The following is a 20307-nucleotide window of genomic DNA, read 5'->3' as shown; positions in this document are numbered from 1 at the left end:
ATAATTCATCATTTTCTTACTCTAAGCCTGGTTTAATGCTAAATATCAGGATTGGTTGATTATATTCAGATGGGACATCAATAATTTATAAACCTTTCACAAAAGAGGGTACCAGGTCATTTTGGTATTTGAGGGCAGTGTAAGGGAGGAAAATGATCTAAGAAAATTATAATGACTTATTGTTACAACTCGTGATAAATCATAGTTTTACTTTTAAAATTGGCAATGAAAACAACTGTTTACTTGCTCAGTCTCATTCCACAACAAATCCTCATCAATTTTGTTTCTACACGACACCCTGCAGTGGAAGCCATAGTGCATGACTAGAGTTCAAAGATTAATAGAAACGACACCGACAGTATCCTTAGGGTGCACACGAGTGCAAACAAAGTAAATTACTTAAAAAGACAAGACAAAATAATAGAAAAGAAAAATGAGCTGAAACTTACTCATGATGTTTTCAGAAACTTTAAGTATATGCATCCAGTCTTTACCTGCACACATGGTTCTATGAGTTAATTAGGAAAATGCCAAGCACCTGTTACTTAACATTCATGAGAGGTTTTCAAACAGAAAGATCTGCTGTGTAACAGAACAGCTCAAATAGTAGCTACAGTACTGCACTAAGGGAATCGCAAATTGGTTCAACAGATGTAGCTGAATTGACTTTGAGCTTTTAACACTGAAGGGGATCACACTGAGTCTCCATCAGAGGTCCATATTCACTTGAACTCTGTAATGAAACAGCCATAGTGGGTGAATGGATTTAGATGTGAACCCATTTCCTTATAAAGACACAGTTGCTACAGTGATGAGAGGTTTGCTCTTTTGTACTGTGCAAGTTAAGGAGATTTGGGTTGATGCCTTCTCTACTCCACTTATCCCATAATTCCTGCCCTGCATCCACTCATTAATTATTCAGTGTCTGCCCCACCACCCTGCTCCTATTTTTTTTATTTATTTATTTTTTTTTGGCTTCAGGATAAGCTCATTGGCCTTTTACAACATTAAGTTTGAGTAGACCTGTCAGTCTTCTTTACATCTTCTGCATCCCTGCACTTTAAAATGGTATCATAATTTTTTAGCTCCCTTTAAATTTTCAAGTGCATTTCATTGGGTTACAGCTGTTTTTCAGTGGAAGTGAACAAACAAACAAAAAAGGTTTTAGCAGGTTAAAACTGAAAACAGCATCTGAAGTGTTACACTGTTAATGACACCAGTGTGTGCCTTGCAAGAAAACATAAAAATGTGTTTGAAAGGATAAGTAAATGGAGAGGCCCTATTTATTGCTTTTTCTTTTTTAGTATGTACATCGTTTTTAACTGGCTAAGCAGTGACAGGATGTTTGTCGATTTAAGCTTTAAACCACTTGTTTTGATTGAATTGAATTCATAGCAATTTCAATTGATAAAGAATCTTTGAAGAAAACAAAGAAAAAATCTTTAAAATTAAGACATTGCAACAATATTTCCCTATTTGCTGAGCTTCTCTCTGCTTTACATTCATGTTGTAACACTCCTCTGCCAGGAGAAACTCACTCCTTCATTGAAGCAGTTAAAGATTAAGGGTGCGACCAAGCACTCCTGGAGCTCTTTATATGGACTGTGAAGCATTTAACACTTAGGTTAGGCCAAGTGAGTGCAGTGGCATTCAGACTTGGCTGACAATGTTTAGTGAATCTCAAGATACCTAAAATTCAGGTCCCAGTCTTCCTCCATGTGATTTATAAAACTGTTTATTAATAGAAAATCTGTATTTATTAATAGAAATAACTCAAAACACACAAGATAATGAGTGCAAAAACACAAACACAACAGAAAGTCTGTACACTATACACTATCAGTTAAAAGTTCAGTTATTGAAATGTATGTAGTTCAGTGTCTCAACTGGACTGATTTGAAAAACAAGGAATCATGCATTCCATTTTCTTCCAGATTAAAAAAAAAAACAGAGACAAAAAATTTTGTCTCTATTATTCCACATATTTTTTTCTTCAGTTTGAACACCTTCATTACCCACAATGTAACTCAACTATTGGCTATTCTGTTGAAGATGTGACTGTTTTAAGCTGGCGGCAGCTTATGCAACCTCAAGCCGCTATCCTCAAGGAAAGATGAGGCGTGGATCACAATGGTTATGGAAAGCTCACCCCCAGATTTTCATTTTCCAATATGTCATCTTTAGCTCTCACTCACTCAGTTCATCAGACTTTGCACAGTTCTGCCTTGAGCCACAGCACACTTTTTACAACTTCTTTGACATATGTAGTTGTACTTCCCAGCATCTTTAAGCAGATACTGATGTGTAAACCAATGGAGTTACCATTAACTATAGTAGAAATTTGGATATGGTCTACTAATTTCACCAGGCGTGTGGTGAAACTGGTTGACATGGCCTTTTGCAATGTGCACCAGTTGACCCATGCCATCCAGGTAACTTTCTCTGGTTAGCATGTTTTGTCTGAACATGATGACTGAGGACCAAGAGGGTTACGCTGACAGAGTGATGTCTATGGTATTTGGTTACAACACACAGAGATAAACAAGGATTGGTGGAGAATATTGTAATTAGCCACTTACTGGCAAAAAAAAAAAGTATGTAAATGTTTTAACACTGTATTGCCACTGTGAAAATTTGGAATCCAACCTGACACAGACATTGTCCTTGGTAAAAGAGAAAAGCAGAAACCTTTTATAGTGACCTGTCAACTCTAGATGTTGAGTGTTTGATATGCAAAAGATAGGTTGATGTACTGATAAAGGAGAAAGGACTGCGGTAATACTGAATTCTGAGATACATGCCTAATAATTAGTAATGTAATAATACATTATTAGTATGCTAACCTCTGGAAGCATCTCCAGAGTACAGCATTAACTCCTCTTTGAGTGTATGTCAAATAACAGCGCTATCATTCGTAAGTCATCTGTTAAACAAAGTCTCAGTTACAATCACTTTGACCCAGCCAATTAATTGGTAGATTAATCAACTAATACTAATATTAAGTGAATAATTTAATCAAGCAGCAGGGCTTGGCAACAGTAACCACAGACCATTAACTCGGGTGGAGCATTACAGCATTAGTCCAGTCACATCTAACAGAACAAGCACACTAATCATAAAGGAACAGAGAGGAGGCCTTGATAGCGGGCCACTCCAGCATTTACAAAGTACCCTTCTTAACCCCTCACAAAGCAACAAAGCGCGCTGAAATGTCGCTGCTTTGTTGGACCCAAGAGAGCCTTCAAAGTGGCCTTATTTTACCCTTATGCATAGACAAGTCACCCTGTGCCAAATGCTTTATTTTCCCTTGTAAATATTTCCTCTTCATACCCCTCTCCTTTCCTTTATCTTTTTTCTCTCTTTCACCTGTTCTCGACTTTCAAGTTCATCCACATTTCCTCTGTTTATGTCCTTTGTGGAATTGACTGGACGTTTTAAGAAGTGTCTGGCAGGCATCATTAAAAATTACTTATGGCTTTCATTGCCCCAATCAGGTGCCTTTCTTAACTAGTTCCAAATGAGCAGGAAGACCGTGGGCCATATCCAGCTGAGCAACTGATTAAATCTGTTTATCATTACAGATAATAACCATCTAACAAAATGAAACCATTGAAAAGGCATCATGCAAATTTTGAGACATGTCAGTTATCTTAGTGTGTAATAAGATGCCATCACAGTGAACAGGGATTGACTGTAAAAGTGTTTGACAGAGATGTTTGATGTGTATATTATATGCAGTGTGTTTGCCTCCAGTAATTATAGAGTAATTATATCTGCTTACAATTGTTTTTCTTGCACACAAAAAATATCCCCTGCTCAAATGCTATTTTTCTTTTTGTGTTATCATAATACAGATGTCCTCTTGGACGGAAACAATATCTTACAAGATGAGATTGACATTTTAATACCAAAGTGTGGATGACATGAATCAGAAAATATCTCTCATTGTGTGCCCGTTGTGTCATTTATCTTTGTGTGTAATCTCCATTTTCTAAGAAAGAAAAACATTTCAAGTCGTATCTAGTATTTAACGTCCACATTTTGCTCTTGACTGACATGCTCACACACTTTCAATGGCAGGCTGAAATTACACATTGTTCTTGTGGGGGCTCTCTAATGGCAAATCAGGGAGCACTTTGGTGTTTTGCAAGGAAAAAAAAAGCTAAGCATCTAATGAAATCAGCGATCAAATGTGGATGTTTTTCTGTGACAGTTTTGAGAATGGAGACATAAAGAGGAGCTCATTACAGAAACAGAGCCAGAAAGCAGACCTAAGCCATGCAGGCTGTAAATGCTGACACTTCATCAACCAAAAACCCTGAAAAAGAAGACAGTGCAAGCCAAGAAAATAGTGTTCACAGTGGAAGCAGGAGAAATAAAATCTGAATATTGAGGAATTGGTAGAGGCTTCAGTTTGTACACATGAAGCATGTAGCTTTAATACGTGTTTGCCATGTTTATATGTGAATGTCTGTGTTTGTATGTAAGCATGTACATGTTTGCACGTGTACTGTCAAGGAGCACTTGACATCAGAAGAGAGGTATGGGCTGAGGGTAGCAGGAGGGGATTTGGTGAATTACCGGGCTGCAGCCTCAGCATCGAGTCCAGAGGATTAGAGCAAGGACTGGGGTCCAGGAAAGAGGTGTGCAGACGCACGAGAAGAAGGGGATCAGCGTGTGTGTGTGTGCATGTGTGTGTGTGTGTGTGTGTGTGAAGCATTGGTCAAACACTGGCTTCAAGCATTACCCAACAACTAAGAGGTACCATGTCATATCAGAGGCAAGCACCCTCAAGGTCACTGGAATGCACAGAAAGCGTGTGCCAGTTGAAATAACTGCACTATAGCAGAGTGCAACACACACTTTTATCAACACACTGGATTATAGAGTGTGCAAATTCACTCTGATTGGATGAAACGCTGAGCTCTCTACATGAACTGTATAATACAATTTTGGTAAATGCTACTTTCCTTCACTAAATACTTGTTCATCCTATTTTTTTAAAGGTAGAAAAAAAATCTTTATGTTGAAAAGGGGGGCTACACTAAAAGCAGCACCGTAATAGAAATATGTTAGAATTACCTAACTACTTTGTATACAAGTTAGGCTAGTTATGAGTGAAGTAGTCACTGAAGTTGGGTAACCACCATCATATGAAACACTATCATTTACCCCTTTTTAGCCACTGCAGTCTTTCTTTACCACACTGCACTCAAATGAGACCATAATAACAGCTGTGACCGTCAGTCTTACTTTCTCCTGGCAGAGCCACTCACCTGCTGGCCACTGAAGGTCTGAAAGACCACTAGTTCCTCAAAAAACCACTCTTTCAGCCCGATTGCTCAACTATGTTACCGTTACCTGGCAACAGGAGCTTTCTCCTGTGAATGTAGCAGGATAAAAAGAAATAAATGAATATAGATTATTATGGTTTGATAAATCATTTATATTGATAGATTTTTCTCAATGCTTATAGGGCAGACACTTAAAATCACATTTAGTATTTCTGAAAGGCATAGATTCCTCAGGTTGTTGATTGATTCAATGAAGAGAGGTAAAAAATTACCTAAACTAGCTCTGTAAACCAGATAACTAAGCTTTTGCACAAAGCTAGTATCCAGCTGAATGAAACACTGCTGAATGCTGTAATATCCTTAGATCCATTTTAGACTCAGATTAGGTCTAATACATTCAAAAGAAAAGCAGTGTCATTTTCCTGATGTCTCCTGTCACACTGTAAATGACCCTTCCTCTCGCTTGTTTTCAATTAATTTCTCATGCAGTTCCACATTTCTTTGAATGGTGGGATCTGCTTGTTAGCTTTGCTATCACTGTTTACCGTCAGTCTCAAAATCTGTGCTACCTAATTGGACAACTCTTTTGAGTTGGGACTACTGTACATGATGCTTTCCATGCATCAGAAACAAACACAGTGGCATTTTTGTGCATGTGAATAAACACATACACCCACATCATTAAAGTTGTACCAATGCCCCCTAAACTAGATGACAATCAAATGATTTAATGTACTAAATATTTAATTTGAGAGTTACATGTTCCTCCAACTAACAAGAATTCACACCCCTCCAGTGCTACTGCATATGTTCAATGTGAGCTGTTTACCATATAATTAGGGCTTGGACACAGACAGTTTACACAAAACTACTTTTCACAATAGCTCTCTTATTTCTCTGGCAAAGTAAAGCTGTGCTGATTTCTTGTGTATTTTCCTACCTTGCTGTAGCAGTGGTGGAGGCACATATTTAACCCCAGGTTAACTGCTTGAGATTCCAGCAATGACCCTGAAGTATGATCAGAAGCTTAGATGTATTTTATAACTCCCTTTAACTGTCATATAAAAGAAACATGAATCTGACATTCAATATTCCTGTTACTACAAGACTGTTTGCTGTTGATATGGTGAGGTTTTAACAAGCCGCATGACAAAAGCAGGGCAGGGCAGCAGGGTCAGGACTCTGACAAGCCTTGCCTTGGGAAGAGTCAGTCAATATTACAGTACAAGCACAGAACATGTTAATGGGAGAGCAGAAGCAACTCATCCATCAACTGTATGTTGCTGCCTCTTGAATCCTGCTTCTTGTTTGTTTATCTATCATACACTTGTTTGCTCTTATCTGGGCTCTTACTGGCACACTCTTTTACCCATATCTAAGGTATCCTTAATCGTAAGAAAACACTGATGACAGCCATACCAAAATGGCATGTTTCTGTCCAAATAACTAAAGCCCTCCAGTAGCTGTAGTAATTATGATGGAAGCAAAGGAGGAAGTCAGGTCACACTGAGTTAGAGTGACATAAGTTTGCATGTGGAGGTTGGTTTGGATGGATATGTCAACAAAATGTCAGACTTTGCAGTGGGAGATGGCTGTTCGTTTCCTGTTCTGTCAGTCAATGTTGACCATATGGTTATTAATGTAGCCATTACAGCAAAAGTCATACTCATAGTCAAACTCATACCTTGATGAAATAGTAAAATTGACTCAAACCACAATGCTTTTCAACCCTTGTGCTTATTTTAAAGCCAAAGCTTTTGCCTAAAAATAACCAAACTTCAACATTGTCACATCAAAAAACAAATACATATTTCAGTATGGATTGAGGTGTGTAAAAGGCATATTAAATCCAATCTGAAGACATGTCTATGTGTCATTCTGAAGGACAGTTACAGGTATAGGTACACACATTTAGTTTTTAAATTGCAGGACTATGTTGCAGATAGTTCAGTTTGTCCACAGAGGTGTTCTGTACATAGGAAACAGCTCTCAAATATGCTTAAATAGAAGCAGGTTGCGTGTTGGTTCCTCCCATCAGTTGAAAAATCACTTTCTACTTCAGTGTCTTCCTTGCATTCTGGGAAATTGAACTTGTCCAAGCATGAACCACACATTTATGGATAGCCTGTGCAGGTCTTTGGAATATCCTATTCACTCACTGCAAGGATGCAGTTTTAGAGGACAGTACTTGAGAATCCTTAACTGTATTGTGGATGGGTGGTGTGTGGGACCTCAGAGGAGCAGTTATGTCATCATAATGCTTTGCTCTGTAATCAAATTCAGGGCTTTGGTTTGCACCTGAACAATGGCTCAAGCAGTCTCAGGTGATGATAATAGCTGTGGCTCTTTGGCCCGGAACTGCAACAATCATACTGTTCCTGGAAAGGACACAAGAATTTAGCTCCTGCCCGTTGTTATTTTCTGGGCACATTGCCCTCACCTCATGGGCTTGATGGCACCTATGGTCCCAGTTGCCACTTTGTATATATAGTGTGTCCAGAGGTGTTGTATGTCCTGGGACTGAAGCTCTTTTTTTTCTGAGTCATCCTTCCAACAGAACAAAGGGAGTTGTCTATGGCCAGTGATTTTTGCTGGGTGCGCTGAGTAGTTAACTCAGCAGTAGACTCGATGTTCAGAGGAGGTAGAAATCCACAGAATTGAGGACTCCATCCTCATGTGATCAGAGAGACCAGGTGCTGCTTCACATGGCAAAGGTTAACTGGTTTTACTTCCAGGGTGATAGCGCATTGTTCGTTCTTTTCTTTCTTTGAAGAACAGTGGCCCACCTTGAGTAGGATATTATGGTGCACACATGGCCTTGGGGCTTGCTTTATATCTTCACTCCTTTCAGTCTTCTCCTGTTATTTATAAGGGTTGCAGTGGAGTGGAGAGGCTAAAGTGGTGGTTCTGCTTCACCCTAGGTGTTGTGGTTTGTCACTGAATTAACCAGGACTCAAAATTATTATTGTTACTATTATCATGATTGTAACCTCATCTTTATTCAGTTTGTCAGGATGCTTCTTCTAGATGGTTTGAATTCCAATTTATTATCAAATTGGTGAAAATGTGCTAAATTTGTAAGTTGTGCATACTGAACAAGCTGAATTCATGGCCTACTGACCTAACCTTTAAAATCACTGACCCTCCATGGGGTTTGAATCTGAGTTTGAGTTGCTTGCTTTTTTCAAAGAAGGCAACCTTTTCCTGAGATGACCCCCATATAAAGGACATAAATCATTTTACAATAATTACACTTTTATGGCAGGGCCTTACCTTTACTTGTCTTTTATTCTAAGAAAAGGTGTCCCTGTCTGAGAGGTGTAGACTGCAGTGAGTGCCACTGCACAAATGGATATCTATACACTTGAAAAATAACACGACAAAAGGAAGGAGGATGGTAAAAGTAGTAGTGAGAGACTGTTGGAGGGAAACAGCAAAGCAGAGATAAAGAGGCAGGATGGGAAATAACATTGGGGAATTTATCTTCATTTATCTTTTCGCTTATTTTAGGAGGGCATTATTCCCTGTTCAAATGTGTTGCTTTGAAAATCTGTTAATTAAACTCACAGCTTCAGCAGGAATTTTTTTTACCTATGTGAGAATCACATGTTCTTTTGAAGTTGTTATGATAGCTAGTACTGCCATGTGCATCTCCACACTGAAAGTGTTAGAATTAATGTTCTTGCTCTCAAATGAAACTCCTCGGCTAAGAGGAAGCCTCACTCCCTGTGAATGACACCTGTCGCACCTCTCAGCATTCACCGTGACGCAAATGAAATAAAAATGTTGAACAAGCTGTGTTACCTTAGCATTGAGTTGTTTGCCTCCAAACATAGAAATAAACATAGTTTCTGCCATGTTTAACTTGCACTACAGATACTGTAGTTTAGGCATATAATATTCTTAGCACTTGGCTGGATGAACATTTCACCTCATGTCGAACTTTGTAAAGCGTAAGTGACTGCAGCTTGTTAGTAATCTATATGACATTTTATCTAGCACAGGCTGCGGAAGTGATATAGTACAGCCAGATATCTGACAGCAGATAATGGACAAGCCAATGAAGCCAATAGTGGAAAAGTGCAGGGAACAGCAAATTACCTCTGCACTTTGGCTTTGTATTGAATAATTTAATCTAATAAGAATGTGTTTTATTTAAACCATTGGACATTTGCACAAATTGGTTGTCATACTGTTAATGTGGCCCAGGCTCAGACAGACCACATGAACACATGAATAATACACTCCAAAAGCCATTATCTCTCTTCCTCCCAACTGCAGATCAGACATCAGCAGTAGTGAAGAGCTTGTAATCACTGTAAAACATATATACTATTGTTTGAAATGATCTTTAAGTCCTTGTAATTACTTTTATTTTGGTAAATTGAGTTAATTAATTCATCAGTATCCCCTTTGCTGCTCGTGAATGCCATGTCCACCAGATGCTTCACTGTTTTCTCTGTGTAGATACCACTGACACAGTATTGTCAAACTTTTATAGTGTAGTAGTGCAGTACTGGTCCAGTACAGAGTAGCTTTGTTCTGTGGTTCATTACACTCATAAAGATACAGGTCAGAAACTTCAGTTAATGTTCACATGACATGATTAAGTCAGATAACCAGTCACTGTGGGGGGCAGAAAAGCATCCCTGAATTCACAGTGCATCAAGTTGGGTTCCACTCCTGTTACTGTTACTACATCCTTTTATGGCCACAATTCAGCCTCAAGGTGGCTTCCTGAACATGACAATGAGTTCAGTGAACATCAATGGTCTCCCCATTCACCAGATCTGAATCCAGTTGAACACCTCTGGGATGTGGCAGAACAGGAGATTGGCAGTGTGAATTTGCAGCTGACAAATCTGCAGAAACTGTGTAATGTAAGCATGTCAACATGGACCTTCTCTTGTGGAATCCTTGACAAGAAGAATCAAGGCTATTTTGAGAGCAAAGGGAGGCCCCACCCAGTATTAGCGTGGTATTCATAATAAAGTGATCAGTGAGTGTAAGATTTTTATTTCATTTTCCATAAAAGTCTTCCCAGGTCACCTGAGAGGCATGTAAATAGGGTAAACAATGCACAGGTGGTCATTGTCTGTGGTTAACCTCTAGGATGGGATATCAGGGTATTTTACTCCTTGCACAACTCGAGAGGACAGTGGTGTGAGCACCCTACTGTTTCTATCCATTTAGCATATTAGGTGAATTCCACCAGTAATAAGATCTTGATCAAGGCAGAATGCCAGCACTTTTTCCTTGTTTGCTCACTGTTGTGGAAAATAAGCACAAAGTTATTCCAGCAGTTGGGTTGTCACCTCTGTGTAAAAGTATGAGTATAGATTTTTTTCCCCACAGTCTCTTGGGGATTCAGTAAACGCACAATCATCTTTCCTATTTCCATACTTTGCCCACCGCAGGGGAAGACATTGTTTTCTCTCAGTAGATACCACTGACAGAGTATTGTCAAACTTTTATAGTTGTAGACACATTGCAAGAGACCTTACCAGGAGCAGTTTTAGCTGTTGTTTGTTGTCAGTAGACAGTGACTGGATGGTGAGATGAAATATTAATGATGAAACAGTTCAAGAAAGACTCGTACTGAGTAAGAGTTATTGCCTAAATTCACTGATTTGGAATATGTTGTTCTTGATGTTACCTCACACCCACTGCCTCTGTCTTTAACTCTCATATGTGTTTTTCTGAAGTAGCAGCTCTGAAAGCATAATTTATTTGTGGTGCAAGCTGGTTGTTAAGCAAGGAGAGATCTTCAGTGGTTCTCACTCACGAAGATACACTTTTTAAAGACATTTCTTTTTTTGATAATACAACGGTTACCTGAAATGTGGACTAGTATGGCTTGCCTTTTACATGTCCTTGTATAGTTCTTGTGTGTGTGTTGGTGCCATGTGTCCCACTCATCCATGTGTGTCGTGTTCTCCCCACACTCCCCTCCCTCAGCACATTTATGGGCAAAGAGGGTTGACAGCTAAGCGTCGTTGAGAGAGATGTGGAAAGTGTGGCAAGAGATGGAAAGTAAATCGACAGCAGACAGGGGTCACTGGTTTCTCAGCTGTGAGACTGAGTTGTTGAAAAGAAAAGGGTGGAGGTGGGGGGGGGGGTGCAGTGGGGCACAGGGGTCGTTTTCCAGCTTGCTTTCCCAGTGATGGCACTATGGTCACAGAGAGTTACATGCAATGTCCAGTGTAATGAGGGGTATCATACAGTGCAAAGAGTGTGTGGAAAATGTTGCTGGGCTTACAAAAGCCAGCACAGTTTCAAAACTTGCCGGTACTCTCACTGCAGCTCACCAGCCCTGGCCTCAATATGTTTCCCCCATGAAATACTGAGCGCCAAACTGTTGCTGGCATCCAGCTGGAGTTATTTACTATACTACAGGGGTCACTAGAGACTTTATAGCTCTGCCCCTGGGTCCTATCAGCTCTCCAGGATGATATATCATCAATAAAACATGGTCCCCCACCTCTGTGTCCCACACTGTAAAGATGGTGTGGCTGTCATAACTTTATATTTGTACACAGCTGCCATGACATGATATTACATGGGAGCATGTATGCTGCTCTGTATACATCTTTATTTCTCTTCTGGCCTGCTAGCTGTGGCCTGGGAGAAGTGGAAAGGCATGATAGATGAGTTATGTTTGACCAACTATCTCTTCACATGCTCCATTCCACCATCTCCTTGTCTCTATCTCACACACACACACACACACACACACACACACACACACACACACTCACTTCCTGCGTGTCCCCCTCATTGGCTACCCCCATGTGTAAGAGCATGTTTGTCGATGTCAGAGCAGGGCAGCTGATATCATTGAGGGGTTGGAGATATCCTTGTCAAAATCCAGGATATTAACAAACAAGGCCTGTGAGACTGAAACCTATTGATTGTGTTCAGTCCTCTGGCACCTTTTCTGCTATTGCCTTCATCCACCACTGTGGACATTTAAGCTCTTCCTCAGCTCTTGGACTGTAGCTCAAGATCCAAGGCCGACACTGTGAGGCAAAGCGCCCTGCGCTCCATCTGCTCTGGCTGGGATTCCTGCTCTGCTCCATGTGTTGGGACTGAAGAGGCTTCTTTTCACCTTGGACGTGATGTAGTGGCCATCTCGCCAATGTGGATGACAGCCTATCCTGGGCCACTTTGTTCATGGTTGGCAGTAATATAAGAGAACTCTAACCAGCAGCTCATTGGACAGTGGTGTAAATCACTCTCCCCTGAGAGTGTTCATTTGAATGTGCTCATGAACTTTATCTTTACATGTCTTTAAGTAAAACTGCCAACCACATTAAAGACATGAAAAACCTATTTGCTTGTTTTCCCTTTTTTTCCTATGCAGTAAAAGACATCTTGTAGGTTTTTGACTTGGTGCATTGAATATTGTCCTACACATGATGTAATAGCGTCAGTAAAATACACTGCATTGGAGGCATTATTTATCTCCTAAAAAATTGTGCATTTCTTAAAGATCATAAACCAAAAGGAGAAAAAACCTCAGCAGTTCAGTTTTCTTCGACCCATCTGTTGTTTCAACCACCCTCTTATCACACATCACAAACAATGTTAGCAGCACAGACAAACACTGTAAAATACAGTAGTGCTGCTTACATTTTTTTCACCTGACATTTTTGCACTGACTGTAACGTTCAACAGGTCACTAACAAGAAGACATATTTAGGCCCAATTCAACAGTTTTGGCATCTTAAAAAATTGCAGAAGGTGCAAAAAGTATACCTGAGTGAACTTTCCTGAAAAAAAAAAATAAAACGTTGCTTTTCACAAGTTAATTGGATGTGCCCTCCACCCAGAATTGATCTTAACACCTACTGTATACTTGCTTTAATACTTAACACCTGCCAACTGATGTTGCAGCTCCAATCTTTAATTAGGAATTTGGCCCGACAGCATGGATCAATATTTCAGATGAAAATTATGCATGTTTGTTAAAACATTTATTTATATTCTGAACCATGTATTGAACAGTGGAAAGAATCCAAAAGGAGTTTGAGCTTGGTATATGATGTATTCGGAGGACATTTACATTTCTTTACAACATGTCTCCCGCCCCCACCCATCTTTCCTCCTCTTTCTTTAATGCTGTCTGTCAATACACTAACTGTGTATGGTGTAAAATCTACCTGAAGCATTGCAGGTTCAAGTGACATGTTAGTTTTTCAGGAGGTGACAAAAAGCAGAATGCAGCTCAACTCTGTGATGTTGAACCCATTAACTGTTCACTAGAACTTACTATTTATATATTTATACTACTGAATTGTTGATTCTTGGTTTTCATAATTGGTTTTCCTCACCTTGATTTTTTTACTATTATTATTTCTCTTGGCTAGGTTGCATTTGTTGAAACCAAAAAGAAAAATCTGGTGTTTTTAAAGTCACAAATACATGGTAAATGCAGTTTGGGAAAATAGTTTGTAAAGAACCCCACAACATGGTCTTTAATGAGTTTGAGTCCTCGGAGGAGTTATTTGCAGAGAGTAGTGGGAAGTGAATGTCAAGAAGTTAGCTGTTCCCTGAGAAGTCCTCCTTTAGACCTTTAAGACTTGTTTTATAAAGGAAATATGAATGCTGCCTTCTGAACAGTCCCTGGCTGTTGTTTTCCTCCACCGTCTCAATTAACAGCTCAGTATTGAGGCTAATGCGTGGCATAGCACTCATGTAGACAGCTAATGCTAATTTCAGCCTGACTTTTCTTTTTCCCTCCCTGCTATTATATGTCATTTTGTCGTGACTATCTTTTTGTGAGCAGGTGCACTCAAGTGACATTTTGCTTTGCTCCCTGAACTGATCCATCTTTTCTGTTTCTCTCCCTTTCTCCCTTACAGGTGACTCATCTCAAGCCGGTAAGTCGACCTCGTTCTATACTTTCTGCCACCTTTGAACCTTCTTTCATATACACTCTCTCCTGTTACCATAGCTACTGACTGGTTCCATCCCATCTATATTATACAGTGCAGTTAGGTATGTGTGAATATTTATATGCACAGAAACAACACCACCAATTATCCCTTTTAACTTTAGTCACAGTGCCAAATGAACAATGAAACTTTACTTTGAAAAACTGTTGAATAGAAATCACTTCTGAACTTATTATTTTTCTCTCTCTGCCTTTCCCCCGTTTTCTCTTTTTCATTTTTTATGCATTGCAGTTGTTATATCGCCTGCTACATTACCTTTCATTTGTTTGTGCTGTATATTGAAGAGGGGATTTCCAACTGTTTACCATGAAACTACAAAACCCTTAGCCCCTACTTTGCAAGTCTCATAAACTGCATTGCTCTCCAATGTAAATGCAAATTTTAAAGGTTTCAGTGAATGACTAACCAGTTTGAGAGCACAGGGACAATTCTGTTTGAATGGCATTGCACTGTACACCATTGTTATGCCGCACTGCCTTCTTTATCACGATCCAGGATTCAATGACTTGTTCCTCTGTCATTTTCAAGTTCATGAAGTTTGTGTTAGTGACTCATGTAGTGGTCTCAGATGCAGTGACTCCGACTTCAAGGTATAGACTTCAGTAAAAAGACTTGTGGTGCTATGTGCATGCGGTTATACTTTCACCCCTTATTTGCTCATCTGCATCAAGTGGATTTTAATGCCACACCTATCAGACTTTCAATTGGTGTGGCTGTGGTTGAGTGCTTCCCATTTCTGAATGGGACTTGTAGTAGCAATTCAGATGTACAATGCATATCCTCACTACTATTAGCATCTCACTTTCTTTTAGCTAGTTCTTCCACATTGCACTAAATTTCAAAATGACTTTCCCATTCATATAACTGCAAAGTTATGGGAAAATTCTATTTCCTCCTCCATGTTGTTGTGTACTCTGAACCATTAAGGCATTCATTAAAACACGTACAGAGCTTTTATCTGTAAATATGCTGACATGTCACAGTGTGCTAGCTTTCTATCAGCATATCATTTGGAATCATTGGGGGTGGAAGTCATGAGCGAGGGATAGGATTGGGATAGGGGGATGAGAGTGGAGATGGACAGACTAATGGAACGTGTCAACAGCTCACACAAACAGTAAGAAATGAGATGGGAAGAGTTTGAAACTCCAGCTCACAGCACTTTGCAGCAGCAAACTCCTGCTTTAGTGATGTGTCAGTGTTATCGCTCGCCTCCTAATAATTAGCTTTGTCTCACTGCAGTACCCACCATGCATTATGAACGTGCAGAAGTAATCTACACCACAGCAGAATGTGCAGCATGTAATGAGAAAAAAATGCAGTCGTTCTCACACAGTGATGATAAAAAGGTTTTTAACCAATCCCATGGTGTAGAGTTCTGTGTTGTGATAATTCAAGCATGTCTTCTGATCTTCATACATAAATAGTTTTTTTTTTGTGTGTGTGTCTGCTTGTCAAGCTTGGTCCAGTGAGTGTTTGGCCCAGAGATTTGATGTCGCCTGAATACTAATGTGGCATTTTGTCTGTTTGCGGCAGCTCGGACACCGGGTGGGCTGGAGTTTCAGTTAGGGACATGTTCACCCCCGGGGTGCAGTGGAGAGTTTGGACAAATAGTCAAATACCACACCCATTTCTTACTACCCTGCATAAATCAAGATCCAGAGAGGGGAAGGAATATATATACCAAAAAAAAAAGAAAGAAAAACTAATTAAAATTTGATCTAGGAGGCCAGTGCAAATTGAGTTTCATCTTCATTAGGACCACCAGGCAAAGAGGGAGATAATTCAGTTCAGCTTTTGATATACAAGCCATTTCTGTGTCAGTCTGCAAATTCACCGTGACTCTGGCATGTATGTGTATTTGTAGAGCTTTGAGGTCCTGGCACAGGGAATGTAGTCATCATACAGTTTCTGAGCAGCTGCATAGTGGTTAACAGTATATTAGTTGTGGGTGGATAACATACTTTGTTTTAATAATAATAGTCTATATAAATTAATGAACATGCTTATTAGTTATTTATAGACTGTGCAGAAGTCATACCATACTTACAGTAGGGAAGGCAATAGCAGCACCATTGTCTAGTCAGTTTTATTGGTCTAAGCATAATGCAGTGGTAAGATGCGTGTTTCTTGGACTGGATCAGCTGTGTGAAATACTGTCAGATCTTCGTGGAGCAGTGCACACTCCTGCACACACACTCATCATTTCCCAAAGATTTTGTCAAAATTCAATAAATGCTGTCCAAGCCCACATGGGAATGAATGTCACATCCTAGCTTCACACTAGTCAAAGAGTCTGACAATCGCTGGTGCAAAATACAATCATTGCTAGGAGTTAATATTGCTGTTTTTATAGATATCCAAGTTTTTTTCTTTTCACTGTTGGGCTTATGAGGCAGGTAGTGGCAGAGGTAATTGTTGTCCCTTAGATGTCGAGGCAGACAGGCAGACTACAAGCAGAGATCCTTATCCTGTCGCTGAATTTTCGTTCTGACTCCAAAAAATGGCATTGGCAGAGGCTGAGACATCTTTCTGTGTACATCCTTCTCTGTCTGTCTCTGCCTCTCTCAAGCCTTGTACTCAGATGATTAGCATCTCTCTTTCCCTTTTTTTTCTCCCTCCCTTGAATGCCAACCCCAGGCTAGTCAGAGCCAGCAGAAGCCTCTTCCAGCTGATGCTGCAATGGGATTGGCCTGCTCTCCACACATGGTACCAAGAATGTTCAGTGAGCCACACATCTACATCTTGGATGAAGAAATGAGGAATACAGGCTCTGTGCTGGGTGGAGGGTGACACTTAGTAGAACATATTGTTTTCCTCCACATTCCCAGTCAAAAATGTTTAGTAGTCAAACAAACCCCCTCAAAATGTGTCAAAGCCTGGAGCTACTATTTTAATTCAGTCATAATTTTTTTAATACATTTCCCAAAGTCTAACAGATCATGTATTTTATTCACAGTTGGGAAATTTATAATGTAAGTTGCTTTATTCTGAGCTAATATAGGCATGAAGGAACAGCTGCAACATTGAAATGGTTCATAACTCCCCTAATTTATGAATTCCTTTCATCACCTTGATCATTAAAATGCTGCACAGTGAGGCCAGATGTTCTGTTTCATAGCAGTGACCTGGCTACTTAACTGAACAAGTCTTATACATCAGCCACAAACATGGACACAAGGACAATAAAAACACTCTATTATCCCTTGAAATGCAACCATTACTTAAGTTATTTTCCCTGCCTGGTGATAAACAGCACGGCCTCAGAAGAGCACAGCAAAATGGCCAATCCACAATATAACACCTGAGCCTGTGGCCACATTTCCATACTAGAGGAGGGCAGTAATGAGATAGCTACCTGAGATAATTACTACTCAAGGCTTCCGGCTCTCATCCTCTACCACAGGGAACCAGTTTAACTCACTACAATTAAGCAGCCACTCATTTTCTCCATTTGAGGCACCATTTATGCCATTTTATGCTTCACTGTGTCTTAACACAATGGTGGCTTAAATAGGGGACACTTGGACCAACAAATGAAGAAGGACGAAAAAATATATAAAGCCATAGATTAGATAATGATTCTAAAATCCTCTTTCCCCTTATCAAACTGTTTCTCTTGCCCTATATGCATTCTTAGTGGACACCTTGTCTTGCTTTTTCCCCATTCGCCTACGAGTATCCTGACAGGCTGTTTTTGACAAGGATGTAATTTTTTTGATCCACCTCCCCTCCCCTTTAAGACTTCTTTTCTATGTTCCTGTTGTTGCTATACAGCAGTTGGCATTTAGATGTTCAATCAAGAGTTAGGACAGATGTTAATACAGGGTGGGAAAAGAATTGCATGTTTGACCCTTTCCTCCAGTATACAGAACCATAAATGTCTGCCTGTGTACTCAGCGTGACTGTGGTGTGGTTTAGAAATGACATCATTAACACTAATGACAATAAATCACGATTTATAAAATGTTTATGTTGCTGTCAGTAACTCTTTAACTGCTCTGTTGACATTCTGCCTTTTTTTGTGGAGGCTGAAACCCCTGACGTGGCAATCACTCAAACCTGCTGCCGTTATATTTCATCCTTGTCTCGTCTCAAACGAATAAATTAAACTGTAATATCTTGACTGCTGAGAAATTGTGTTGGATTGTTATAAATGATGGTGTGTTGATAGTGTGTGATCGTTGAGCCTAGCGTATTCAGCTGAGCAGTGCGAGGCTACACACTAGGAATACGAGATGGAGAGCACTGCTAGATCTACATTGGTGCCAGCGTGTGAAGATTAACGGCGTCCGCTTCCATTAGCCTCAGAGTAATTGTTAAGACAGCGATGAACAGTCTATAGCTCTAATCCTCAAATCAAAGAGAAGTTGCACAGACCACCAACACTCAGATTTGATTTCTTTCACTCAAAAAAAAAAAAAAACATGGCTTAATCTTTCTATCTTGTTCAGAGATCACAGCGCAGAAGCGCTTACTTCCCGTCAAAGTATCTGCTAATTAGCTAGAATTTGATTCACAGCTTTTGAAAGAATTTCTCACTAACTACAAGGCGATAAAAGTAATCCAGGCTTTGTGGAAATAAAGATGTTGACATTAAGACAGAGGTAATGTTTTCAGGAGGGTCTAGAGAATCTTCAGTGTGCTGTAGGTTGTGACATACTGTCCACTGTAAGGAAAACCTGCCTCCCATGGGAAAGTGAAAGTGCGTTTAGGAGTATGAAAACAAAAACAGAGTCACTGTATTTAAAGATTGAAGACACACACACACACTGGATTTAACACAAACACTTAATATCTCCAGTCATATTTCCTCCTTGCCACTGATTCACACAATATCCTTTGGCGTTTGTGTCGGGCCAAGGCCAAACTTGATTACAATACTCGGCAGGCTCATTGCAGATCTATTAGGCTGATTGGACTCCATAAGAGGGTAGAGAGAGAGAGAGCTAGCATGAGAGAAAAAAAGATGGCTGAGTAATGTGGCTATAATATAGGAGCAGCAGGGGTGTTTGCTAAGTATAGGGCCAGGCCACTGCTGTAGATGGGTCTCGTTGCCCTGTAGCTCTACAGCTTAGAGGGAGCGTTCAATAACAGCCACAGCTTATTACCAACAGCTGGTGCTGGGTAGTGCCCAGGGCCAATCGCATACATTATCACACGCCATCACACACATACACATCCATGCACTTTTACTCTTACGACTTTAACCGACTACATTCATTCCCTTGACTTGATTACATTCATTCCCCTTTTTTGATGTATGTGATGCTGTGAGACACTGCAACCGGGAGATAAGAAGCATCACCACAGGAGGACAGATTTGCATACTTTTTATTAGAAGACGCTGTATTCCGTGTGTCCTGAGTCTTGTCAATGTCCACTATGTTGCTGTTGATTTCCTGTTGTTGAAATTAGATTTTCCATTAATACACAAGCTAAATGCACAGTTGGTATTCTCTTTACTCCCACTAAACTCACTAATATTGCGACTTCCAAAGTATACATCACTTCTTGTGTTTAAGAGGATTTTTTAAGTTGCGAAGAGCAGTAAAAAGCCTAATCCTAATGTAACTTTCAAGTGCAAAAGGTGCTTCTTTGCAAACAAGTGAATTGCTTCAGGAGACATACTGACTGTCTCTCTCTCTCTCTCTCTCTCTCTCTCTCTCTCTCTCTCTCTCTCTCTCTCACACACACACACACACACACAGTATTGAGACTAGAATCACAGTATGCAGTCCAGTGCTTCAAAGTGAATACCAGACCTTAAATCACTTCAGCCTGATTGATGCCACTGACAATAATTTTGCTATAGTCTTATGTGGTGTCACTCGCAAGGTGTCAGATGTATCCCACATATAACACAGGATTTTTAAAAAAGTCTGAATGTGTATAGCCTAATGCATACTTCATATCAGGTGGACACAATGTTTTCTAGAGTGATCCAAGTGTGAAGTAAAAATAGGAAGAAAATGAATGATGCGATCTTATATACAGCATTATTTATGAGGTTGACACTTAACTGAGCATATTTGATGTTTTAGAGTCTACACTAC

General features: G+C 39.9%; 1 protein-coding gene across 1 annotated transcript in view; it reads left to right on the top strand.

The window, feature by feature from the left end:
• Positions 1 to 20307, top strand: part of nrxn2b (neurexin 2b) — a 609692-nt gene that overhangs the window by 167715 nt on the left and 421670 nt on the right. Inside the window, 1 exon segment of the mRNA XM_051075715.1 lies at positions 14159 to 14176. Within this exon segment, the coding sequence (XP_050931672.1) occupies positions 14159 to 14176 (18 nt within the window).

Source organism: Lates calcarifer, linkage group LG14 (genome assembly GCF_001640805.2).
Source record: "Lates calcarifer isolate ASB-BC8 linkage group LG14, TLL_Latcal_v3, whole genome shotgun sequence".
In the NCBI taxonomy this organism is placed as follows: Eukaryota; Metazoa; Chordata; class Actinopteri; family Centropomidae; genus Lates; species Lates calcarifer.
The sequence above is the reverse complement of the archived record's forward strand: the minus strand, read 5'-3'. Positions and strand labels throughout refer to the sequence as shown.